A 27,221-nucleotide genomic window follows, 5' to 3' on the forward strand; every position below is an offset into this window, starting at 1 on the left:
CCCCCGCTCCCAGCACCTCCAGCCTGCCGGCAGCCCCCAACAATCAGCGCCTACTCCCCCCTCCCCCCATGCACCGCAATCAGTTGTTTCACATGCACAGGAGGCTATGGGGGGGAGGCACGAGGGCATGCAAGGCTCAGGGGAAGGGGCAGGGGCCTTGGGGGAAGGTGTGGAGTGGGGGCAGGGCTTGGGGCAGAGCAGGGAGTTGAGCAGCGAGCACCCCCTGGCACATTGGAAAGTTGGCACCTGTCGCTCCAGTCCCGGTGTCCGTGCCTAGGTAAGGAGCCGCATATTAACCTCTGAAGAGCCACATGTGGCTCTGGAGCCACAGGTTGGCTGCCCCTGCGCTACGCATTCAGTGGGCACTGTCCAACCTGTGCGCGGAATGAAGCAGGGTCCTCTGTGGAAACAGCATGTGTTCATGTGATTTAAAAGTGTATCATAATACATATGGACAAGGGGGGCAAATTAAAATTTCACAGGGAACCTTAATTCTGGCATTTCCTAACTAGTGGGGGCTTGCCTTTACAACCTGGACAATGGTCCTCTAATGTCATTTGGGGTGTAACATATATTTACATAATTCTGGCTGCAAGGAGATGGGGAGTGTTGCTGCTGGTTCCTTGGCTAATCAGAAATGCCTCTTGGTGCGTCACCATGTGTCACCCTAGGAATGTCTGGCCGCTGATTCCATGCGCATGTGAGAGAATCTTGCAACCGTTGGGTCAGAAGGGACTGCAAGGGTCATCTAGTCTCGTCCCCCGCCAAGGTGTTGTGTCTAAACCATCCAAGGCAGATGGCTCCCCAGCCGCCTTTCGAAAACCTCCAGCGAAGGAGCTGCCAGGCCCTTGGGAGAGAGTGAGCCTCTGAGGGCAGCAGAGACAATATGCGTCTGGAGACGGGCTGAATGGGGGACAACATAGACTGACAGCTCCGCTAGGATGCAAAGGCAGCTCAGGGTCAGCTGAAAAGGGCCTGGGGCTTTTAATCTGTAATGTTTATAAATATTTTCGTGCCATCATTCCCCCTCTCGCCAAAGATACAGTTGGTCTGGCAGGTTTTATTCTTTACACCCCCCCTGCCCCGGCCCCGGGGTGCTTGTGGCCTGTGATTCCATTGCAGGGAGGTAGCAGAGCTCCGCATAGGGCTGACACTCACCGCTGGGTTCAGCAAACAGGAGACACAGCAACTGGCTGCAGCCACCTCCGCACTGGCCCTGGGGTTGGCTGGGGCTGCGGAAAGGTTTACAGCGAATACAAGCATTGCTACAGCAGTGTTACAAACAGCAACACTTACACAGACCTTCCTGCTGATCCCAAAACAACAGCCTGCAGCAAGGCTGCCCTACTGCACCCCTGGGCCACCCCACCCCGGCCAGCCTCCTCCAGCCCGTCGCCCGAGGGGTGCTCAGTGCGGGCAGGCTGGGGCTGGATCCTCAGGGGAGGCTCCACATGAGCTCATCCTGTCTGGGCTCTGGAACCACCCAGGGACCTTCCCCTCCTCACAGCCTAGAGACACTAGCAGTGGTGCTCTCCCAGCTCCTGGAGCAGCGGGAGGATTTGAGCTGTGCTGCGCTGTATGGACCCACCCTGGCCAGCTCTGAAGAAGAGGCCCCGGGGAAGCCTGGGGTAGAGAAATGTTAACATATGAAATGAAACACTTCCCTGAGAAGGGGGAAACTCAACTGATTCTCCCCTCAGCCTGCCAGTAACAGGCAGAGTTCGGGCTCACACGGATCCCACAAGACCCCTCCTATTCTACACACACACACACACACACACACACACCCCCGCACACACCCCACAGCCCCCTTCCATCCCCCCCTCGCACAGGCCCCACAGCCTTCTCCCGTTCCCCCCCTCACACAGACCTCACGGCCCCCTCTCATTCTCCCCTCGCACAGACCCCACCGTAGACAACCCCCTGCAGTCACCAAGGACAGCCCTTGGCATCAGGGACACAGGGAGGACAGACAAGAGGGGAAATGGCAGCTGGATCCTAAAATTTGGGACCCCCATGGTGGGGAGGGTTAATGTGCCGTTGGGGTTGCTGTTTGCTGCTGAAGAGCTGATCCCTCCTGTCAGATCCCGTGGGGAGTCCTATGCTATCCCCGTGGATCTGTGCACTTCTAGCAGCCCAGCTGCTCCATCAGACCTGGCCTTCCCTCGCAGGACTCAGTACTCCAGCCACAGTTATGGGGCAGGGGCACACAGTCCCGGCTCCAGCCCTGGCCCTGGAAGGGACTGGGGGCGGGGGACACAGCTCCAGCCCTGGTGGGGAGGGCAGGGTGCAGATGGCCCTGGCCCTGGCTCCAGAGGCAGCTGCTGACAGCTGAAGCCGAAGAAGTCACAGAGGTCCGGTAAAGTCACAGAATCCATGATTGCCGTGACCTCCGTAACTGAATCGTATCCTTAGCAATGGATTAACTCCAAACTATCCAGTGGTAATTTACAAATGTTACTATGAAGTAACAATAATACAGACCCTGCAGAGGAGTGGTGCCCTGAGACTTTAGATGCCTGAAGTGTCCTGCTGTCCCTGTGTCTTTCCTGCCCCTCCCTTGCTTAGAATCATAGAACCAGAGGATAGAAGGGACCACAAGGGTCATCTAGTCTAACCCCCTGCCAAGATGCAGGACTTGTGTCTAAACCATCCAAGACAGATGCTCTCCAGCCTCCTTTGGAAAACCTCCAGTGAAGAAGCTTCTACAACCTCCCTAGGCGTCTGTTCCATTGTCCTACTGTTATTACAGGTAGGAAGTTTTCCCTGAGATTTAATCTAAATCTGCTATTCTATAGATTGAACCCATTGCCTCTTGTCCTGTCCTCTGTGGCAAGAGAAAACAATTTGCACACATTCCTGCCTCACTGGTCTGTCAGGGCCATCATTTGTGCATGTGTTTAATGGTATGCATGTGTAAAGCCAGACATAAGCCTTTGCAGGATGGAGGCCTTCAACTGTACTCTCTGGAGGGCAGGTCCTGCCAGCTGTACGCTCTCTGGTAAGTGCACTCCTGTGGATGCTATCATATTGTAATAACAACTCTCCCTCCCACATAGATCAGAGATGGCAGCAAATACTGGATTTGTGGAATTGGAATATTGGATATTGAATATCGGCAGAAAATACTGGAATTGTGATCAGCAACAAGCGTACTCCTGCTACAGCCGAGCATCACATGAACATAACTTTAGCTCTGGCAGCCAAGTCCCCTAGACCTTAAAGGGCCTTGGTGAACTAGCAGGAGCCCCACTCTGACAAGACATGAGCTTGCTCCATGAACAGATTTAGTTGGCTACCAAAGACAGCAGCTCAGAGGCCTGGATAGCTCACGGCACTAGTGACTGACTATAGAGCCCTCTGTTGCTGCGGAGCACGTAGGACTCCCGTCTAAGTCAACGTATTCAGGGTTCTGGAGGTGCTAAGCTCCCACGGACTCAGGGAGAGCTGGGGATGCTCAGCATCTCTAGAAATCAGACCCATAATGACCAAAGCAGTGGCATCGGATAGAGGTTCATCGGTCCCTGTGGGAAATGAGTTGGGGGGTCTCCATCCAGTGACCAGCCAACTGTGTCACAGCACTAGCAGCAGAATAATTTGTCCCCTTGCTGTCTGCCTCGTGAGAGCAGCTGGGCATCTGCTGGGCAAAGGAGCCGGGGTCCCTCCAGGAGATGTGTGAAGCCCATTGGCGGGGTGGTGTGTGGGGAGCTGGCAGTGCTGCTGCCCCTGTTGTACCTGCTCTGAGGGCTCCGGGGAGCCCAGATAGACCAGCACAGAATTCACTCAGGTGAAGAAACAAATCCTGGAAGCTGAAGAACTGCAGGTTCCAAGAACTGCTTCCTGGGACAGGAGAGAGGAGCTGTCCCTTCAGGATCTCCCTTGTACACATGGGCAGGGGCAGTGCTCTAAGCAGAGCTCCCCACACCACGGCCTGCTGCGCACCTGCTGGTGGTCGGCAGAGCTGGCAGGTCTATGGTACTGCCTTTCTTTTGTGGCTTGAGCTGGAAAGGAAGTGACAGGGACTGTCAAGGCTAATTCCCCACTCAGGCACTTCGAGTGCAGAAGGTAGGGGCCCGCAAGGATTCTAAAAATTAATACTGGCCACTCTAGGCTTGTATTAAACTCCCAAGGTTACAGCTTTTCTCTGACCTTGGATTGATAGATGCTGCCACCACCCAAGTGCAGCACCCCTTTGAGAGCCCAGGAAGGCGCACTTGGGAATTCCTTCCTGTGGGGTACCCTCAAGCCCTTTCACCCCCTCTCCGGGGAAGAGGTGAGAAAATAAAAAAAAGGAAATCAGCTGTTGCCACCAGCTAATTAACATGTGCACAAACCTCTTAAGACACAAAAATCCAATTCTGTTCTTAAAAAAGGTCAATTTTATTAATAAAAAAAGAAAGAGAATACATCTGGGAACTCAGGCTATTGCTAGATTTTAAAAGAGCAACGACAAGGATTAAGCACCAAGAATCACTTTCTTGAGGTCCAGCTTACAGGTTACAAGCAAAACAAAAGCACCTGGGATTAGCCCTGAGGAATCCACAAGCCATCACGAAATAAAAGGGATAAACCTAATCGCGTCTTCCTAGACATTTCCTGATCTACTTACATATCTGGGGTTTTAAATGAGTAGTTTCTAGGTATGATACTGATGATTTTTTCATATCTGGCCCAGGCTTCTCACAGCTGCTGCCCTGTCCTCCTCGCACCAGGAGAACAACAGACGGACAAAAGGGGAGTCTTTTTTCAATTTCAAAAAGTTCTAGCCTTCCCATTGGTTCTTTTGGCCAGATGCCCACTCCCTTCCTTTTACCTGTGCATCACAGTGAGACTTTTTAACCCTTTACAGGTAGAGCAATTAGAGAACAACTACTAAGAGGGATTTTATAGCTACTGGCTGGCTCGGTGTCTATAAAAGGGAGCTCCTCCCCCCGCTTCATTTATCACAGGGATGGGGCGGAGAAAGGAAGAGGAATAGGATATAGAGAGCTCTTCTAGTCTGCACTCACACAGCCCTAGCATTCCTGTCCTAGGGGCTCCAGTGAGGCAGTCGCTATAGGGATACTGTGTGATTAAGAATAGGAGTGGGGTTAGGATGGGCAATGGGAAACAGGATGAGAGGTAGGGGCCAGACAGGGGGAATGGGGCCATGGGGAAGTGTGCCAGTTGGTGGGGAATGCGAAATGAGGGGTGGGCTGCGCCAGGCGGAAAGGCAGGGGGTCTGGTTGAGAGGGATCAGGAATGAAAGGGGGTCCAGCTGCTGGGGACTGGTAGGGGAGACAGGTCCAGTGAGTGTGGAGTGGAAGAGGAGCTGTATGTGAGATCATCTCTCTACAGAGCAGCGGGGCACTATACAGACAAATCTGGGAAGCTCTGCGGTTTCCTGGGTCTCTTTGTGGGACTGACTGTGTTCCGTGAGCACTAGTGTGTGTTTCTGTTGTCTCAAATAGTCTCTGGGTTGAAGCTTTCTCAGAAGTTGTCAGCAGCTCTTGCTGATGCTTACAGTATTTATTCTGCTGTCAGAACAGCCCTCCAGGTGTGGGGACTTTGCTCCTAATCACCTTAGTGTTTGTTTGCCCAGGTTCACTTTCTAATTTCTGTTTGTAGACTTGCTGTATTTCTTATGCCTTTAAAAAGCAGAACTAAACCAAACCCCAGTGTTTCAAACGCTTCTTTCTCCTTAAAAAAATAAACCCACCTTCAGCATTCATGAGCAACCTGAGTAAGAAAGTACATGTAACCGGTCCTCCAATACCAAAGCAGGGTGCTCAGCTCAGTACCCGGGTGAGACCCTACAATAACAAAGCCAGCTGAATGCAATAGAGGGAATAAGCACTGTGGTTAGGAACCCAATTTCACTGCAGTCTTGCGAAGAGCTCTTTGAGACCTCCATCAGGAAGATATTCATGTGCAATTACAAAGAGTTCAAAGCCCTTTAAACTCCTTTTTCCAATTGGAGAGGAGGGGTTTGATCTGTCTTGTAAGCCCTCCACAGACACTTGCTATCCAATGGGGCCCTGAGCAGTAGAGGCCGCCCACGGTTGATGACCTGACTGCCGGGAGGTGGGAGAGCCCAGCTAGAGGGAAGCAGTAAAATCTGCGTTGTTTAGATGGGAGTGTTCTCAACAGGCCATTGGCAGGCACCTGCTTTCCCCTCCCCTGGGCAGCTCTCAGCAGTGAGCACAGCTCCATGCACCTGCTGCAGCACTCGCCCACACACCATGAAAGCTCTCTGGGGCCGCTACACTCTCCTGGTATGTACCGTACCGCACCGCGTGTGCCCAGGGGAGACGGATGGGGGTTGAAACTCAGAACAACCTGCAGGCAGCTGTGCTCTGTAACTTGCTTCTTTCCTTTCTGAAACAGGCTGATCAGGTCCAGCTGTAAGATGGTGCAATGACGCTAGCTCGGATTTACTGCTACTGGGGCATCAGTTACCAGCTAGATTTCATTGATTTTAACAAGGGGACCTTGTCCAGTGTGCGTAGGCTGTTACCCTTCAGATTGGTGCTACTCCTACTGGAGAAAGTCCTGACCCAAAACCCTGGATCCAAGTGTCCCCAGATTTGGGGGAACCAGATCCAGTCATCTCAATCCAGCTCCAAACACTCCTGGACTACAGGAGCTGAGATCCAGAGCTTGAGTTAGAGGGTTGGGCCCATTTCTAAATCCCGGTGCTGGCTTTGAACCGTGCACCTGCAAACCTGCAACTCTCCATCACTGATATGACAGCAGCACGGGCGGCAGGCTGGGTGTTGTACAAACATGTGAGAGACACACTCGCTGTCTCGCAGAGACTGCAGACGGAAAAGAACAGACAAAGGGGTGAAAGCAATACAGCATACAGGCAAAGTGCCCTGGCTGACAGCCAACACAGGGTGTAAATGTTTGAGTTGTTCTTCCCTTCCTTTAATATGGAAAGTGAAGGGTGCTTGTTAGTTACAGAGGTCTGTCCTGCTCTCACTGCATCTGGTGCAAGCCTCAGTGTAGATGCAGCCTCAACGGAAAGGGGGCTGATGGTGCGATAGACCCTGGCAATTTACCAGATTCACCTGCACTGGGCTGAACCCCACTTCACATCCATGTCATGTGTCTATATTAGGGGTTTGCACTATCAGTATCACTTCAGCTGTGCAGTGTCTTTAATGCGGACATGGCCCAGCCTGCAGCATCCACCTGCCTTTTCAGTCACAGCTGGCTGCCCAATGTAATCTGATCTGTTTTCTTTTTAAATTGTGATTCTTCGGTGCCGGGCAAGACCAATCAAAACAAACAGGGGCAATGTGGCTCTGACAAGCTCCAGCTCTGTTTACCAAACATCAGCACTGGTTCTGACCTGCATGTGGATCAACAGGGTCCCAGAGCCAGGGGTGCTGGCTTCCCACAGTGACAGGCCCAGGGCCTGACTGCTTCAGGGCTCAGGCCTCTGCCTGGAAAGGAATGTGATTTCAGCACCCCAGGTGGGGTGCAAAATGCTGCTGCTTGCTAATTGTTTTCTGTTCCTGGTGCCAATGGGACTTTCTGTGCATCCTTCACTGTGTTTCCTCCTAGCATGCGTGCAAAGGCAAGGGGAGAGAGAGCTGTGCCTTGCGGAGGCAGGTTCTCATTAATATAATGCAGAAAGAGAGTTGCTTTGCAAGTAGCCCAAGAAGGAAATGCTGAGGCAAGGAGAAAAGATGAGTCGGGAAAGCAACTGACTCTGCTTTCAGGATTAGCATAGTCCAGCTGGGCCCTGAGTCTTGACTTGAGCAGATATTAGTGGGCTCTAGGAGATCTGACATGCTTCCTGCTATTTTCCCCTTGTTTATTTGTTTGCATTTTCTTTGGGGATGGGAACTCCCCTGAGTCAGGGAGCGAAGATGAGTTTCTGACCAACTATCCCAGCGAGGGGAAAGCAGGGCTGGGCAGTGATTTCTGCCTGACTCATGGGGCACGAGTGCTGTGAAAAGGCTTTAGATCTGTCAGGGCTGAAATCTCTTGTGCAATATCGAGCAGGAAAACTACACCAAAGAGCAAATTCTGCCTTCATAATTTGCCCTTCTAGACTCTGCAGATGCTCGACATTATGCAATGTCCAAGTACTTGTCACAGCCGGTCACATAGCCTCAGAAATGTTTAATAGGCGGAGCTGCTAGTGCCACCTGTAGTAAAGGTTGCTCGACACTTCCACTGTTCTCAGGTCTCTGCTTCAGGCTGATTTTAAAACAAACAAACAAACAAACAAAAACCTTTCAGCTAAAATGGTTCAGCTATGTCCAAGAATGAGATTGGGGGAAAAAATTTCCATGCTAAAAATATTTTTGCAGTTGTTTAACTGAGACTCTCTAGGGCCTCCATGAGTTAGAGCCTAGCCTTGAAATCCAGAGTGTGGTGTGGGGGTGAGGGGGTTACCTTTTGTTCTTCCCCTGAGTATTTGCCCAAATTAGGTCAAGTTATAAAACTATGAAAAAAATCTCAGTTTGCAGATGCTCAGTAGACACTTGTTAGAGTTTGGCAGCTAAATTCTCTGAAGATTCTGCCTACACTGAGCATGTTCCACTCCCTCAAAGTGCCTAAGTGCCCACTGCACAGGCGCCTTCCCAGGACTGCAGAGGCTGAGGTGGGCTATCCCTGCAATTGTTCCCCTACAGCTGTTAAGGCCACCATGGTGCTACGTGCTGGAACTTTGAGCCGGGAGCCAGTGTCTCCTGCACTCTCAATGCTCCCTCTGCCAGTGCCCCGGCAGCATGGTGGGCAGGAGGAACCAGCCACATTGGAATGGGGTGAGGGGAGACCAGCAGCAGGAGCCAGGGACGTGGGAGGAGCAGAGTGAGAGGGAAAAGGGAAGTATATAGATGCTGAGGGTGAAGAGGGTGGGAACTAGGGTGGGGAAGATAGGATAGGAGCAGAGTGGAGTGTAGGGGAAAGGCATGGGGCTAAGGGCTCTATAGGTGCAGAGAGAGCAGAAGCCAGGGGATGGGAGCAGGTGGCTGGGGGACAGGAGTCGGAAAGGGTGGGGTGGACAGGAGCAGAGGGGGAGAGAATAGGAGAAGGGAGGGGAAGGAGCCAGGGGTTAAAATGGTGGAGAGGAGGAGGAGGGAGGAGCAGAGACAGGCTAGGGAAACAGGAGTAGAGGGATCTGCAACCACTAGATCACACTCCCCTACAGATCCTAGAATAGAACTCAGAATTCCTTTGCTGTCATCAAATAGCTGTGAAACTCACTTCTCCTCCTCTGGGCCCCATAGAGGTTAAAGCCCACTGCTGCTGCTACCAGCTCCTCCAGTAGCTCAAGTAGCAGAGGTCTGTGCTGTGGAGCAGAAGATCTAAGCCCTGCTGCGGACCCGAAGTGGGGGTCAATATGAGGGAATTTTCATTTTTCAGGGGGGTTTTTTCTTCAAAAAATTAGGAAATTATGTCCCCAAAACCACATTAAAAGACTGTTAAAGTTGCCACGTCAGGCGCTCAAAAGCCAGGAAATGCCAGGATCAAGATCGCCCATGCAACCCTTATCCAGGTCCCCCGGGTGTCCGCATCCTGCCTTTGAGTTGCACTCAGTAGCACCTGAGCAGCAGCGGGCAGTTTGCCCAGTGGCAATACAAAGTCTGGTGAATGCTGGCAGCCCGCCCCTTATCGAAGCCTGGGGGCGTGGGCGGGAGGGCAGGTGTCACGTTCTCAGGAGTCAGCTAGGCGTTGTGGTGCAGGGTGCCAGTGACCATAACAAAATCACAGCAACAATGCTGAGATTCCCAGAGCGGGAATTATGTGCCTGGCTCCCTAGGTGACAAATGGGGAGACAAAGGTGCCTCACAATGCAATTCACAAAAGCCAGCAGGGGAGGCGAGAAGCCACCTAAGCTAGCCAACGGGAGAGGCCAGTTAGAACCGCCCCCTCTCTGCTTGCAGGTCTGAACCCTCGCTTGGCAGTAGGTGCCTGTGCTGTTAGCAAGATGCCTCCAGCACATCTTTTAGCCCCGTGATTAGGGCCCTCACCTGGAATGTGGGAGATTCCTGGTTCAAGTCCCCCCACTGCCTGAGGGGTAGAAGGGCTATGGGGTATTCTCATGTGGGGCTCCCTCTCTCTCTCCTGTTGAAGCTGTTGCACTGGACAGAGTTGGTGTGGAGCCCTCGGGATCCATGCACACAGTGAACCAGATCGTGGTTCGTGGGGCAAGCCCAGGAGTTGGTACATGGCAGCCAGGCCCAGACTGAGGGGCGGTTCTGGCAGCCTCTTTATTCTGTGCCAGTAACAGAAAGGGACCATACAGAAGGGGAATTACCTCAGGCAGGGGCAGCACTGGCCCAACACACAGCCCGATATGCCCCTGACTCCCACAGCTCCCAGTGGAGGCAGTGACAGAGGGTGGGGCTGGGCTGGGAGGCGGGCACGTGTGTTTCAGCTGTTCTGGGCTGTGGAGCAGCCCTGGGGTTGCTCTCTCTCACTCCAAAGGCAGTGCTGTATCCTGGAGCTCCCCAGACTTGGGGAAGCTAAAAGCCACCTTTTCCCCCCGCTGCCTAGGGCCTGACCCACACATTGGGCCCTTGAGAGGCTCAGACTGGACCCTGCCCAGTGAGCTTAAAATGCCCTCTTCTACTGAAGGGCTCACCAGGCAGGGTGTGGGTGGTGCCAGCCCCATCTCTGTGCACCAGCGCTCTCTGGATGGGATGTCCAGGAGCACTGTGGCTGGGTCCGAGGGGGAAGTGCTGCTCTTTGTGCTGGGGTCCCTTATCTCTTCCCCACATGGCGTGGGCATCTCCCCCTAGACTGACTGCCTGGAGGAAGCCCAGACCCTGCAGTGTGTGGAGACTGCTGAGCAGGAGGAGCTAGGCCAGGCAGGCATGGGGGTAACAGCATCGCCCCCAGAGGAGCCCTACCAGCCGGTGCTGAATGGAGAGAGCAACATCCTGTGTGCAGGGCAGGTCCAGCAGGTGAGCTCAGTGCAACCTGGGGGCTCACCCCATTGCAGGGCTAGGTAACCTCACTGGGTCAGGCTGTGGCCACGTGCTTGGCAGTTCTAGAGCCTCCTCTGGCCTGGAGCTGGCCCCTCCACCCTGTCCTCTGGGCAGCTCCTCACTGGGATGGAGCCATTCTGGTGGGCACCCCAGGGCATGGAACTCGTTCCCCTGGCCGGCCCGGCCCTCCTGGCTTGGTTCAGGCTGGGCAGTGCTGCTGTAGGCTCCTGCTGTCGTTTCTCTGATTTGTAGCCTTGGATCGGCTCACCGCACAGGGCCTGCAGGGGCACTTCGTGCACCAGCACTGGGCCAGCTCGGACCTTGGGGATCCCAGTGCAACTGGCTCCAAAGCTCTGCCCTGTGGGACTCAGAGGACCATTCGCTCCAGAGACAGTGTGTCACTGGTGAGGGTGGGTGAGCAGGGACCAGCCCTGTCTGGCTCAGGGCCCAGGGGTTTGCCGGGCTGGCAGCTGGGGAGAATGTCCTGGTACTTGTGAAAGGAGGTAAAGACCTGATACGGACACACTGAAAGACAGCAAATGTGGAGTCCACAGAGCCACGTATCAAGTCACCCCGCAGAGCTGAGTCCCGTTGCCAAACGACAAAAATAATGAGCAATAAATGCATCTAATAAATCATTCGCCCGACCTGACCATTACCCCTCATTCCTCCCTTCAGTGAATAGCCTTCCACCAGCTCCAGGGTAGGCCTGGACCACAGCGCGCGTTCACCGAGAGGGGTGATGTCCCTGGCAAACCTCGTTCTGGGGGTTCCCCCTTCTGGGACTGGGACACTGGGATTGTTCCACACCCCCACACTGCAAACACTCTGGCAAATGTTACCCCGAACATCTCTGCCGCCCTGGAGCTGTGTGAGTTCTTCACCCTGAAATAGGTGATAGCAGATAGCAAGTGTGAAAAATCGGGACAGGGGATGGGCTCTGTGCATGCAGCCCCCAGGGTGCCATCCAGCCCAAAGCCAGACACCCAGAAGAGGACAGCGGGGAGCAGTTGGGTGAGGGAGGGTGTGGAAGTGACTGATGGGAAAGACTCCTGCCAGAGGTCAGGGAGCAGCGAGGGACCCTGGTGGGAAGTGACTCCTGTGGCTCTGTTCCCAGCTGGTGCCCCACCTCCCACCAAGAGTGACCGGGTACCCTTGGAACCTGCTCTACTGCACCGCCAGGGATGGGTTTAGCCTGAAGAGCATGTACAGGAGTATGAACAAGCTGAGCTCTCCCGTGCTGCTGGTCATCCGAGATACCGACGGGCAGGTGAGAGGAGGGAAATGGAATTGTATACTGCACTGGGCTGGGCTTCCCATGCGAGAGAAACATCCAGCTGCTACAGGCCAGCACAACTCTGGACCCTGCACACTAGGGTCATCCTGCAGGGTGTGGCCCAAGAGCCTGGCTCCCCTTTCTGGCTGTAAGCCCCTTTCTGGGCCCAAGCATACCCCTCAGCCCCACACACTCTGTGCTGGCTCCCATTCCATCCAGGGCATGTCAGAAACACAAGGCAGGGAAGCTACTGCCCTGGTCCCTAGGTTGGGTGGAAGACCTGCAGCCCGATTCTGCTCTGTGACCTGACAAGTTGGCTGGGCAGAGGGTTTGTGGCCGGGAGTTGGGGTCTGTGTGGTTTATCCTGAGCAAGCTGCACTAAAGGGGGTGGTGCTGAGCTCTCAGTGCATTTGCCTGGGACTCCCAGAAGAAGCAGGTAGAGACACTGCTTCAAATGTGTTTACCTGACCTCAGTGAATGAGCTGGGGACTGAGGAGAAGAGAGCCAGGGAGATGGACTCCTGGGGGATTCTGCACCAAAAAATTAAAAATTCTGCACACAATATTATAAAATTCTGCATATTTTATTGGTCAAAATACCACAATAGAATCATGGCAATTTCAATTATTTTGGTAATTTATTTCAAAATACCTGTCAGCCACTATGTCAACAATATGGACAACAAAAAAGATTTCCCCAGGAGTAGAGAGTTAAAGAAACCCCTATAACAAAGGTCCCCAAACTGTGGGGCGTGGGCCCCAGTGGGGTGGGGAGAGACTGCCACCCAGCCCTGGCCCCAGGTCTGCTCTGGCCCCACCCCCAGCTTTGGCCCCGGCTCCTGGCCCTGTGCCTGACCCTGTCCCCAGCCCTGTTGTGGCTCCACACCTGGCTGGGGACCCAGCTGCCAGCCCTCAGCCCGGGGCAAAGGCTGGGGGTTGGGGAAGGAGCTGCACCCAGCCATAGGCATGGCTGCCAGCCCCCACCATGGCCCAGCTGCGGCTCTGCTCCCGCCCCCGCCTCGAGCCTCGGCCCCTGGCCCCAGACCCACCCTCAGCTGTGGCCCTGCCTTGGCCCCCTTACCCTGTCTGCGTACCCCCCCCCCCAGCGGCCCCGCTCCTGGCCCTGGTTCCAGGGAGGAGGCGGGGGGCATGGACTGGGGCAATTACTTTTCATGAGAAATTGTGGGGGAAAAAAGTGATTACATGCGAGTTGGGGCCACAGGGCAATCGAGTCACAAGTTGCTGAAATTGTTACTGTAAGGTAAAGCAACAAAATCTCACTCCCCACACACCCTGACCCTTCCAGCTGAAATATCCTCTGCCAACCCCTGGAAACAACGTGTCCCCGCCCAGGAAATTCTTAACATGTTCTCATTGGTCCACTTTTTACTCCTACTTTTATAGTTAATGTAAAGGGGTGGGTTGCGAAGATTTTTGACTATGAATAAGGGGTCACCAATCTGAAAAGCCTGAGAGCCGCTCCTGTAGCCCACGGAGCCCCTCTGGATCTGAAACGAAAGGAACGTGTGATCTGTTACAGTTCTGGGCTGTCCCTTCTAAGCAGAGCAGTGGCAGGTCTGGAAAGAGAAGGATTTGTTAAGGAATTCCGGTACCCAGACTGGAGATCCGAAATGCAGAGTATGCTCAGTGCAGCCTGGCATACAACCCCCGACCTTACAGTGGTGCTTGCCATTGTTTTGAACTGGCTGTGTGCTCTGTGCTGGCCTCAGAGAGTAACCCGGCATCTGCAGACTCACATGGGATTTGACTATGTCAGCATGCTGCTGAGTAAACACCAGCGGGAGTGCAGATGCTGCTGACTGTGGCAGGCAGAACTGTGCTGTTCAAACACACTGGGCGATCTGGAGAGCTTTTTGGTGTCTCTGCCAGTATGAAGCACTGGCCACCCACCTGCACAAACATATTAATTTCCCAGTACTGCACATGGGCCACGGCAAAGGCTGCAATGAAAGGCGTGGTGCTGAGTCAGTGAGGGAGAGAGTTGGTAGGAAACTCTCCATAAACAGGTAAAAGCTGAGAAAGCTCCCTCAGGAGTGGAGAGGAGAGCAGGAGGGGCTGGTTGGCAGGGCACCCTGGGTAGCACTCTCCTTGGTCTGGGGGGAGAAACCCAGCCATGCCAATACATTGGTAAGAACAGAGGGGCCTTTCAGTAGGGGGTGGAGGGTGCTGGGCTAGGGCTTGCAGAGCAGGGGGCAAGGGCTGGGATGCTGAAGGCAGGCCGGGGTAGGCAGGGCACTGCTGAGGCGAGTGGGGTGGTGTAGCTGAGCTCTGCCAGGGTTTGTTGTTGCTTTTGCTGTCTCTCTGTAAGCTCCGGCCTTGGACCAAGGTGCGAGTGAAACCTCCTGAACTTCTGGGCCACTAAACTTCTCTTGCATGCTCATGCCCCAGGCTCTCCCCATTCTGTATGGTCCATGGCAGCCCCAGGGCTCCAGCCTGCCAGCCCAAGGGGCCTGTGGGATGCATTCGGAGTCCTGGGGCGTGGGAGGTGCTGGCCGGCTGCTGGGGAACACGTGGGCTGTTTGCAACTGGGCGTTCCCAGCAGGGCTCTCCTGCCAGGCACTAATGAGCACCCAGCTGCCCTCTCGTCCATCTCAGACCAGGACCTCCTCCTCTGGATTTTTATTAGAAGAAAAAGGACAAAGAAGCCAGCCAGTGAATGAGCAGCAGCGTCCTGCCCCAGGGACCCAGGCTAGCTGCCAGGCTGCACAGCCATGGGCACCAGTCCCACTCAGAGAGATGCTGCAGTGGGATCCTGCAGCCTGCTCCGGGCACCGGGGAGCTAGTGCCAGACCAGGAAGAGGTGGGAGGCAAGCAGTTCCCATAGTCTCAGGGATCGCAGGGTGGGCCTCTTAGCTACCAGCAATAGCATCCTGGTGCCTGTGCACCTCCTGCAGCCCCACGTGTCTCACCTGCTAGTTCCCCCAGCATCCCTTTCCACATTCATTGTGTCCTTAGAGTGCATCTCTGCTGGTCTGGCCTATCTCTGCCCTCCCTGGTCTCCCCTCGCCACCTGACCCGTCTACGCCCCCTCCCAGGCCCCCTAGGCATGTGCTAATCCCTGACCCACCTCTCTTCCTGGTCTTCTCCTAGGCTAATTCCACACCTTGCTGCAGGGAGCCCTGCCCTGCCCCCGGGCATGTCCCCAGTCCCCAGATGCTCGTTTCCCTGGGTCTGCCCATTGCACAGAGTGAATTTAGCCAATCAGTGAAGGGGACACATGCCCCAGGCTGGCTCAGGGCTCAGCCAGGCCTTCCAGCACCTCCCTGACTGGTCCAGACTAGAGAGACCGCCCCCCCCAGATGCCAGCCTTTTCAGCACTTCCACTTCTTGTCCCAGCTGAACCAGGGAGAGCAGAGGTGACTGGAGAGTTAAACAAGCAGAGGAATTAGCCCAGCATCTCCGGCGCGCACAGGTGGTAGTGCTGGGATGACCGCACACGCCACTCATCTAGCCCTGGGTAGCCAAACCTGGCATAACTCTTCCCTCCACCTCGGCACCCGCAAGCCAGAGATCAGTGCCACCCAGGCAGGGAGTGAGGGGGTCACACAGTCCAGCCATGCAGAGCTGGAGCACATGCTGGTTAATATACCAACCCGACACTGTCCAGTGGCATGGGCAGCTCTGTACTCTGCACACCTGGCTCAGCCCCAACCCAGGAAGAAAATGGAGTTAACTCCCGAGAGCTCATCCCCCGTGTGCTCCCACTCACCATATCACATCCACAGCTACAGCACACGCACCCTGCGGGCTCCCCGCCCCTCACCGCAGCACACTTGCCCCCGTGCCGGTAGTGGTGGGGTAGCACAGATGCTGTGCTGGGAGCATGGGGGGTAGGAGGCCAGAGGTCCTAGGGGCAGTGCTGAGGCTGAGGGCCTGTGGGGTACAGGAGTGGGGGAGAGCTAAGGTAACGTCGGCTCTCTGTAGTTCACCTACTGCCAGTAACTCAGGCAGTGCAACTGGGGCAGGCTGAGCTGTTGGAGGGGATCAAATAATCCACCTGCAATTCCCCAAGGCTTTTGCATCCTGTGTCTGGCCCCCCCAGACGCTCCTTGGAAGGGGCTGGGACTGCTCTGGAGCCCATCCCCAGGTCCCCTGCCCACGGTAGGCATTGGGGTGTGATTGTGTCTCCCTGCAGTGGCTGGCTCTGGTAACCGTACAGCCTGCTGGTCACAGCCAACGGAGCGACTCCTCCTCACATGGTCACGGCCTGGGCTGCTGGTGATCACGGTCCCACGCGCCAGCCCTGCCAGCAGCAATGGTCTGTGGGCAGAGCATGCGAGTACCTGTAGCCACAGCCCTGCATGACCCTAGCTGACTAGCACATGGACACCTGTCCTCAGGGAGCACCTGCCAGTGTCAGGGATTAGCCCAGCACTGGCTGGAGGGAGGATCCAAGTGGTGAGGCACCTTTCAGATGTGATGGTGATGGCTCTGTCCTGTCTGATCGACCCCTTTCCAGCTTGGCTGGAGCCCCGGTTACAGGCCGCAGAACCTCCTGACTGAGTGATACAACCTGGAGCCACTGGTCCTCCCCATAGGGCCTCCAGCGTGGGATGTGGAGACCGTGGAGGGGACAGCGGCACCATGGATTGGCCTGGGTAGTGACTCTGGGTAACTGTTCATAATGGTGCCTAAAAGCCTGGGTGCAGATTCCAGCAGCCTTAGGGCCCTAGATACCCTGCGTTTGGGAGGGGAGCCAGGGCACACACAGCCTGCCCTGAGAGCTGCAGTGGCTTGGAGAGGTAAAGCTAGTAACAGACCTTGCCCAGGTCACTTGCTGCTGCTGGTAACTGCAGAATTGACAGCCCCAGCAGTCACACATCACAAGTGAGGCCTTCAGAAATCACTCACGTGATTGGTTTACAAATCAGGAGATTTTTAAAAATAATACATTTTGGGTTCTTTGCCTTCCGGCTTCATTTTGTATCTAATGCAAGCTGAGATTCCGCTGGAATCCCAGGACTCCGGGAGCTGGGGTTTTAAGGAAACCCCAATTACAGCAAAACTTTTGTTAAAACCACGAGAGCTGGCAGTGCTCTGACCTTCTCTCCTCTGCTTCCATTCCAGATGTTTGGGGCCTTCTCCTCTACCACCATCCGACTCAGCAGCTGCTTTTATGGCACAGGGGAGACTTTTCTCTTCTCTTTCTCCCCGGAGCTAAAGGTAACAGTGATGCTCACGTTCTCGGTGCAGGGGCTTTGGAATCAGCCTGTGACTCTCTCTCCCAGGAGCAGAGACAGGGGCTTCTGCTGGCCAAGGTCCAAGTGCAGCACAGGCCCAGGGGCATGTGGGGGTGCAATCATGGGGGGGAGGGCAAGTCCACAGCATTTCTGCTTCCCCTTCTCCACCAGCAGTGTGCCCTTGTGGCTCCGCCCCCAACCCTACAGCAGGAGCTCTGGAAAAAGAAAAGGAGTACTTGTGGCACCTTAGAGACTAACCAATTTATTTGAGCATAAGCTCTGGGTCACTCAGCCACTCTGTGTGGGGGGGGGGGGGAGGGCTGGATTTCCCCTCCTCCACTTCCACCCTAAAGGCCCCATGCTGCTGGTCAGCTGCTCCCACATTCCTTCCCCAGAGTGTCACCGGGAACCACGCTGGGAGCCGAGCCAGTGCTGGGGAGAGCATGCTGCACTTCTGGGCGCACCAGGCCTGTGCTGGCCCTATGCCTCCTGGAGCGCCCGCCTGGCATCCAAACAAGTCCTTAGTGCTTCTCTTGCTCAGTGCTGAGCAGGACGGGCGCAGGGGGGGTTTGAAAGGCTGCTGCTCTGAGGAAGGGAACATGTCACTAAGCCCCTCTTTAGCATGATGGGCATTGCCCACCATTAGCTGTATGCTCCACCCACCCCTTCACACCCTGCACTCTTGCCTCATGCAGGGGCTTTGGGCTTGGCTTAGTGCACAGGGCTGAGCCGAGCCCCCTGCACTGCGCACAGCTGCTTTGTGCAACCTGCTGCACACCACACAAACCTGCAAGCCCTAGGCCGCCCTGCTACGCCCGTCAGTGCCCACCGCTGCAACCAAGCAGGCTGCTCCTGGGAGCCTCGGTGAGAAGAGGCCTGGAGGGCCCAAAGTCCATGGCATGTGGCTGATTGAAGCAGCATGAGTCACACCTTGCACAGCATCACCGCGACAGCTTCCTTCCCAACCTGCCGGCACCTCCTGAACTCAGCAGGGCACGGCCAGTTCCTTCCTCACTGCCTCTAGAAATGGCTGCGTAACCCTGTTCCCAAGCCAGCCCTGCCTCAGGGCTCCTTTACCCAGCAGGAGCATTTAACTGGTAGGAATAATTACCAGTAAGTAATTCCTCTCCTTAGTCATTAAATAGTGAATTAATTGTAAAAACAGAACTAAGTAACTGACTAATTCAGCATCTGATTATGGAAAATCACTTGACGTTCCTGCTAATGACTGGCAGAGTCAGACTAACCCACGCGCCTGAGGGCACAATCAAGCGTTGCTTGCGAGGCACAGCTCCTCTGGAAGCTGAGTCTCCGAAGGACTGGGCGGAAGCCTCCTCCTTGGGTCCCTACAACACCCTAGAGCTTGCGGCCTGGCTGGCTTCAGAGGTGTTTCCGCCTGACTTCTGGAAGGGCAGGGTCAGGCCCTAAGAAATCCCAATAGTCCATAATGCTTTTCTCAGGGCCTGACAAATCCACCCGGGTAGGTGTCCCCCAGACAGGCATGTCCCGCTCTCCCCGCAACACTCGCTGCCCAGCCCCGGGAGATACTGCAGCAGAGCCCCAGCCTGGGACCCAGTTTGGTGACTGATCAAATCAGAAACATTAAGACCCCTTTGTGCAGCCAGCTTCAGCCCTGGCATAAGCTGCACTCACCAACATCAGAGTTGAGGTTTGCTCCTTGCTTGCCTGTAACCTGGGGTTTGGTGAATATTTCTCCTTTCCAGTCATAGGATGGCTGGACACAGCAATACCCAATGCGTGCTGTGGGTCGGGGGGAATACTTCTTGTTGTTATGTACATGCTAAGAACTGGGAAAGCCACTCCCACAAATAAGACACCTTTGGTGCTTTAGAGCTAAGGTTGCCCAGGTGCAAATCATAGAATCATAGAATAACAGGGTTGGAAGGGACCTCAGGAGGTCATCTAGTCCAACCCCCTGCTCAAAGCAGGACCAATCCCCAACTAAATCTACTGGAGTACCCGCTAAAATACTAGGAAACCCTCAAGTACGTTCCTCCTCGCCCTTTCCCGCTGTACATGCCGTCTACCCTGTCCCTAGCACCTCACCATCCAGCATACACACCCCTTCGCCTGCGCCATGCTGAGCAAGCTGCTGGCATTGCCTGGCATGGGTGGTAGCTCTGGGGCAAGCGGACAGTAGTTTGGGCTGGATTGTTGTTGTCACACTGTGTTGGACTCTGGCTTTGTGGTGGGAGATTAGGAGCAGGTTACGTACCAATGTGGCTCTGTGAAACCACTGGAAAGATTTTTAGGAACTGTTTGGTGCATGAAGGTGAGAGTTAGAGCTGCTTAGAAAAATAGCCTTTTTCCCCCCACACTGAAAAGTTCAACTTTGTGGTGAAAAATGTTGGCTGAAAACTGAAAATTTCTACTCTGACTGGAGCGGCAGTGCCTCACGGGCATTGCAGTTCTGTTACCTAATGCTCTGAGCAGGGTTTTCTGGCTGGACTACATCGCCCATGATGCACTATTTTCTCCCCGCTTGGTGATGGGAGGAGGTGCACAGAAGTCCCTGGCAGTGATGCATCATGGGTGATATAGTCTAGCCAGAGAGCCCTATCCATGGAAGAAGGTGGCAGCATGAGGCACCCGAACTATTAATCCCATGAGACACTGTGGTGGTATTTTGAACCAGAATGTTGGGGATTTTCACCTCTTTTTGCTAACAAAATATTGAGATTTTCCACAGCAACAGACACTTCATTTGCTTGAAAATCCAATTTTCTATCAAAAACAGTTTTGATGGGACCTTTTCGAGCAGCCCGAGCAAAAACATCTGTGACACAGGTTTTGTGTTGTGTTAGGCAATCGTGTTCCAGGGGGTTGCCATGTTGGCTTGCTGGGCTTGGCCTCCAGGCTGCACATTTGTTGGTGTGGGGCATGGGGGCTGTACGCTACGGGGGCTGGAGAGATGGGTCAAAAAGGAGCAGTGTGTCCTGGGCAGGAGCAGGAAGAACGTACCTGGGTGTTTCCTAGTGTTTTAGTGAGTGTGCTGCTGGGATCTGTACTGGAGCAACCCTCATTCTCAGCAAACCAAGTGTTTTGTTTGGGGGAATCTGCCCAAACACCTGGCTAAGTCAGCTATTGCTGGGACAGGGGGAAATAGTGACTGGGAAGTCCTTGGTTTTCATAATGATCTAACAAGGCAGCTTAGACAAAATGCAGTAGGATGGTGGAGAGTTCAGGTACCTCCCGGCTCCCCAACCTGCTCAGGCCCTTGGCCTTCAGCCTGTCGCACGCAGCCGCTTGCTGGGCTCGTGGGGGTCATAACACATGGGAACGGCCAAGCCCACTTGCTGCCTCACCCGGAAGCAGCCGGGAACAGGGCTGTCAAACCGAGTCCCATCTCAACTGTGGCGCAGACAGTTCTGTTGGTGAGATTCCCATTGCATTACAGCAGCTTTATGCCAGCAGAGCCAGCGTGAAGGTGCCATAAGCCGCAGCAAGGCCCCCGTGGGGAACGCTCCAGCATGCAGCTCTGGCACAGGGGTGAATTCCTCCTTGGAGTCCAGTCTTGCCTGCATGTGGGGGCTGGATCTGCCTCTGACTTCAAAATCAGCTCCGTTTCCTAAGGCCACACGCTGGGAAACCCAAACACAAAGACAGTTTTCGTTTGTGATCCTGTATGGCAGCCACGGCTGTGTTGGGTCGGAGTGGGGAGGCTGCTGTATTGTGGGCTGAGTGCTGGACGGTGTGGGCAATGCAGGCCAAGTTTCAGGAGAAGCCTCTCCTTACACTAGGGCCTCTTTCCTCCTCCCGGGTTCGCTCCGTCTTTCTCCTTTTCTGGGGCTGGGGAGCTCCGTGCACAATACCTCCCACAAGCCATTCTGACCCGCAGCACTGAACTGATTTATCAGCCCCCAACACAGCTAATTCAAACCCTGCACCTTATCAGCCTCATTTCCTGCCCCCTCTCCCTGTCTGTGGAGTTCAGAGCCACCTCAGCATTTAGGGGAATTGTCCACACTAGGAAGAGCCCTAGGCAGTTACTCATTTAACCCCTTATAGGCCTGGCGCACCCTCTGCTAAGCAAGGCACAGGAAATGTTGGCTCCTGGCACAAAGTGCCACCAGGACTGGAACACGAGCTGGTAGTGTGAGAATCTGCTCTCTGGCCAGCACTGCTGGTACACTTGTGACTGGCCAAAGGCGCAGTCCAGTGGGACTCTCCCCCTTCCTCACCAGCAGTAGCATTCATCATCCTGCCACATCGCCAGCCACAGGGACCCAAAGCCATGAGTCAGACCCCAGGGAATCACGAGAGGCTGAAAAATACAAAGGTCAGTTCTTATTCTTTGCCCCCTGGTTTCTGAACCTGGGGGTGCATTCGGGTCACAGTCACCAGCTTTCCTCTGCTACCACAAGGGCCAAAAGCTGACATATTTTTAAGGAGAGCCAAGAGGCTGATGTGCTGCTGAAGTGACTCCAGGAGCTGGGGCTTGAAGAAATCAACCATCCCAATAGTCGCTATAAAAGCATGCGCGAGGGCAGCACGGCTAATGCTGACTCACAGGCAGTGGGGCTCATCGGGGACAGGGCTGTCGGCTGGCACAGCGCCCCCAGCACGCTGCCTGTGTTTGCCGCTGCGGTAGTGGCTTTGCACAGCCCCATCGGTGACTGCACTGCCCCGGAGAGCGCCCCTGCAGGCACAGTAAAGGAGCTCGCACCACTCCAGCCAGGGAGGAGGGGCACTGTGGGGTGCTGCTTACCCCAGCCACACGGAGCGGAGGGGGAGCCATGCTCCCCTTACTATAGCCTGTGCCTACATTTTGCTAACCAGGACGCTGGAAGAGCTAGAAAAGATTCTGCCCCAAGTGTGACATACTTCCCTGAGGCACAGTCTGGAACTGAGGAACCGCTGAGCCTTCTGTCTCACCAGCCTGGGCTCCCTCTCTCTCTGTGATGCTGTGACAAGCTGCAGACCCGCTCCCAGTCCTGCCCTTCCACAAACATTCATAGTCTGGGACACTCCCAGCTGAGTTACATGAATGCTTTCACCAGCCACCAATGAACCAACACTAGGGAGGCTTCAGCCAGTTCCTCCCAGCTCCCCAGCCTAGGACCCTAGAGCTGTGCCATCTTGCCCTGGTCAGAAGCCTGAACAGTGTATGTTATTACCCCGTCCGCCTACTCCCTCAATGTGGGGAGGACAATGTACCAGCCTCTGTTCCTGAGCAGATTTCCCTTTGCACTTCAAATAACACCCTGTTTTTAGGTTAAAATATAAAAAAGATAGATTTTAAGTGATTACAAGTAGTAAGTCTACAGATCAACATAGATTAGCTAAGAAATAAAACAAAATTGCAATCTAAGTTCTATTAAACTAGACAGGATTTGAATCAAGCAGTGTCTCATCCTGATGGTACAAAGAGTTCACCGATCTGCCATATACAGTCTGGGATTCCTCCTTTCCCAGTTGGGACCACCTCTGCAGTCCAGTCTCTGTCCCTGAGGTGTCTCTAGGTGTTGAGTTGTGGGGGGGAGTGAGGCCAAGTGATAATGTCACTTCCCCCTTTTATAGCTTCTCCCATGTGGAGGGAACTTCATTTTCCCAAACAAAGCCCCCAGCACAGTTAGTGGAAGAGTACAGGCACAAGCTGGAGTCCAGAGTCATATGAGTTGGTCACATGTCCTTGCATGCTTTGATTACCCATATTCTGGCTAGAATGTTCACAGGATGGTCCAGCAGGTGGGGCTAAGCTTCTTCCATGGCCCATTCTGTTCACTGATGAGCCATCAACCTGACTAGTTCATTCACAGTGTGCTGGCTAGACGATGTAAACTATTTTGTGGGAGCTATTCAGGAGCAAACACATTTGAAATACAGATACTTAATCAGTATTCATAACTTCAGATACAAAAATGAAACAGGCATGCAAATAGGATAATCATACTCAGCAAACCATAACTTTTCCATAGACACCTCACATAACATGTTTTGTACAAGATACATCATAATTATATCACCATGGTAGATGTGGGGGTGCCAGGGTGTTGCACTGGGGTACAGAGCATCACACCAGGTTTCACAGTGAGCTGGTCAGGGTTGGGGAGCTGGTGAATGCATAGTGCAGAGAGGATCAGTGACGCTCTAGGCTGAGTGCTGGTCAGTACTTTGGGCCAAGTAGCTCCTGGTGAGCGGGGTTGCACCGGTGACCCCAGCAGTCATGGCAAGCCACCGCTGACCAGCTCCCTCCACACTGCAGTACAGCTCTCCATTCCTGTGCCAGGTGCTGCCCAGGGGGTGTAATTAGCTGTTCCTACACCCCTGCTCTGATTGCTAATGGTTGCTTCTCCTTACAGGTGTTTAAGTGGACTGGCAGCAACACCTTCTTCATGAAAGGAGATGCAGATTTGCTAGTGATTGGCGGGGGCAGGTATGTAGCTGACTGGATGGAGCTGCCTTTCCCTGGCTAGAGTTCTGGGGCCTGTTCTGCCTAGATGCTCCTCGGGGCCCTTCTGCCCTCACAGCGTAGGGGAAGGCTGGGGCTGCAGTACTCCAAGCCAAGCACAGCCCAGCCCAGCCCATCCTGAGCCAGCAGCCAGAGCAGGCAAGCGGAGTCCTCCATCCAGTCACAGGGGTCTGTGTGGATGTATCCACTCACACACGCTGCCCTCCTGGAGGCTGGAGACAGACCTGGCTGCTGTTCTGAGATCTGCTGCGCTGGGTAGCCTTGGGAAGTGGAAATGACTTTGCTCATCTAGTGCGCCTTCAGCCCAGCCCAGTCTAGGGAAGGAGGCTCCAGGGGAGTCGAGTGCATGATTCCTACCAATGAATGGATCTGGCTGATTTCCCCTCTGCAACATCCACACTCAGAGGTGAGTGAAGGGTTGCAGAAGTGTTTGCACTGGTTGCTCTGTTCTCAGGGTACGTCCACACTTGGAGCAGGAGGAGTAATTTCCGGCTTGAGGTGACATCCCTGGGCTAGCTGTGATGGAGCTGGTGCACTAACACTAGAAGCGTAGGGGAGACAAGGCCATTCCCCTGGGAGCAGAGACACTCAGTACTAACAGGAAGGGAGGTCTTGGGGAGGCTGGACAGCCCCCCCCAGTCCAAGAGCGGGGGGGACAGGTAACATAGAACATGAAGCTGTGTGTCCCCTGGCAGACCGACTGCAAACCCCTCTGCCAGCACTGAACCCCTGTGTGAGTAACACATGCTCAGCCTGGTCATGGCCCAGCGCTTTGGGAAGCGCTGAGCCCTTCCCTTCTGCCACCACCCAGCGTTTTGTGACTGACCGCATCCCCTACCTGCTGCCATCTTCCAGCCAGTAACAACACAGGGATGTACCTGACAGAACCAGTTTGCACCAGGACTCCCCTGGAGTTGACCTTGACCAGCTAAATCAAGGTAGAACCTGCATGTGCACCAGGAAGAGGACTGGGGTTAGCCATGCTGACACCCCACCCCACCCACCTTCCCTAGCCTAGAAAAACCCTTGAAAGTGAATGCAAAGCAAAACTGCTCAGCAGCCCCATGCCCTGCTCCCTCCAGAGTTCCCCGGGTGCATGGCACTGCCCCTCCTGCTCTGTTCATCTTTCCTGGTCCTGCTCAAGGAGCATAGCAATGGCTGCAGGAAGCCTTGGCTAAAGCATGGCTCCGGCTCCAGCTCCCACTCCTTGCAGGTTACGCAGCCTCTCTGCACTATTCACCTAGCTGTGAAACAAGCACATTAAAATGCCCCGCTGCCCTGAGAAGCGGCTGTAGCAAGGGGTGTTGTGGGGCTCTGAATGATTCGCTATCATGTGTGCCCGGCTAGAAGGAAGAAGCTATTTCTTCCACCAGCCCTGCATCCTGCCCCTGGGTCTGAGAGCCAGGCAGGGCTCTTCCCCCTTCTGCAGCCTCGCCAGTAACACAGGTGCTGCAGGACGAGTCAGGAGCACAGGGCTCCTGTACAGCCCATTAGCCTCCAGAGGCTCCCTCAGTGCATCTCCTTACTCTGCATGGGACTGCACCAGCAGGAGCAGCTGGGCTGGGCACTAAATAAGGCATCTCTAGTGCTCATCAAGAGCCTGGTGCAAAGTGTGGTAGAAGGGCAGCCTTCATGCTGCGCTCAATCCTGGGCGGTGCTGAGCATCCTGCAGTCACTGAGAGCAGGGGTGCCTTGTGCTTGGCAGGATCAGGCCCACTAGCTGTCCTTACACATGGGGACAGAGGCAGGGAACCCTTGTTAGCTGATGGGTCAGAGAGGCCCCTGCTCTGCCCGTCTTAGCCCCGGGACTGGAGCCCTTGTCCGATACTCAGCTCGGTCTTCCCTTTATTTTCAGTGGCAAATTCGGCCTGTGGCTGGATGGGGACATGTACCGCGGGGGAAGCCACCGATGTGAGACATTTGACAACGAAATCCTGTCGCCCCAGGAGCAATTCTTCATTCAGGACCTGGAGGTTTGGGCCTTGACCTGAGCCCTCAAAGCCCACCCCATCAGGGGTCATGGGAACTGACTGCTTTCGAATGGACCCTGGCTGCGCTTGGCAGTTGTTCCCAGCAGTGTCTGGAACCCTTCGGAGGGCAGTGCTCAGCCTCTCCTCCCCTTTGCCAGCCTGTGCTCCTTTCTCCTCCCCCGCCAGCACTCACGCTCCAGAGATGCCAGCAGGGGCGTTCCCACCCATTTTCCCATCAGTGCGCTCACCCTGTGGGGAATCAGAGCAGCCCCAGGGGCTGGCTCCCACAAGCACTGGATCTCGATAAAAATGGAATCTCACGAGCAACTGGGTGATTTAAAAATAAAATTCCCACATGAAGTGACTGAGTGTTAGCACCAGGGGAGCTGCCAGCTGGGGGACGCCCTGCCAGTCAGTGCCATGAGTTTGGGAAGTGAGCTCAGCTGTTGTCCGCAGTGAGTGAGGCAACCCCCCCTTCAAGGCAGAGAGAGCAGGGGCACCATGAGATGTGATAGCCAGGCCCCCTTTCACTCTCAGAGAAGCTTGTTGAAGTCAGGCCAAGACCAGTATCGGTGGTGCCTGAAAAGCTACACACGAAAGGGGCACAAGGAACACACACATTTTTCTGTTGCTTGTCACGAGATGGGCCTGAATCAAAGCCCCAATCCCAGCAGCCCAAGTTGCAGGAGAGCTCAGGTCCAAACTCTCCCACTGCCTCCTGTCCCTGTAACAGGCCAAAACAAATCCCACAGCAAAATCCCTCCTGATTCGTCCTCCCATGAGGTCATGGGGCAGTGCAGGGCCTGAGCAGAGCATGGTGGTTAAAACCCAGCCCAGAGACTGCCACGGTGGACCCAGAGAGTCTGCAGCACTGATGAGCTGTTGGCTTGATATGGCATCAGACTTCTCACCACAGCTGGGGTGACTAGGAGCTAGCTGTGAACTCTGTTCAGACTCTGGAGGCTTAAAGCACATGGGATTCAGCATTTGGATCCCCTCACAGCAAGCTGAAGCCCAAGAGGTGAGGAGTTAGGAAGAGGTGGCTCTAGTCTATCAAGGACTGTCATGGATGTAGTCTATCAAGGACTATGTGGCTCCACATATTGAACACTAGAGTTGCTTGTAAAACTTGAAGAAATAGGCAGATGAATCCAAATCAAACCCTCTGGGATCAGAGCAAGGAAAGCATAGAGAAGTTTACTGGACAATGGAATGCAACACCTAGGGAATGTGATGAGGCCCCATTACTGGATACATTCACCACTCTCAAAAGGAGCTTTGGTACTTATGTAATCCCCTCTGGCAGATTCACAGTCCCTTTTCACTGGTCACTATCTTATCTGCCTATTAGCATCCCTCCCCTCGTCTTCAAATGCAATCTTCATGTCTATAGACCAAACGTCACATTCTC

At 54.5% G+C, this 27,221-nt stretch overlaps 1 protein-coding gene across 1 annotated transcript; it reads left to right on the forward strand.

Annotated features, from left to right (window-relative positions):
- The first annotated feature begins 6,110 nt into the window (after positions 1-6,110).
- Positions 6,111-25,988, forward strand: TLDC2 (TBC/LysM-associated domain containing 2). Its single transcript, XM_074970353.1, has 6 exons — positions 6,111-6,254; positions 10,743-10,907; positions 12,049-12,201; positions 17,295-17,390; positions 23,731-23,804; positions 25,696-25,988. The coding sequence occupies exons 1-6, from the start codon at positions 6,111-6,113 to the stop codon at positions 25,829-25,831; spliced, it is 768 nt and encodes a 255-aa protein (XP_074826454.1). The 3' UTR covers positions 25,832-25,988.
- Positions 25,989-27,221: the final 1,233 nt, after the last annotated feature.

Source organism: Natator depressus, chromosome 13 (assembly GCF_965152275.1).
Source record: "Natator depressus isolate rNatDep1 chromosome 13, rNatDep2.hap1, whole genome shotgun sequence".
NCBI lineage: Eukaryota > Metazoa > Chordata > Testudines > Cheloniidae > Natator > Natator depressus.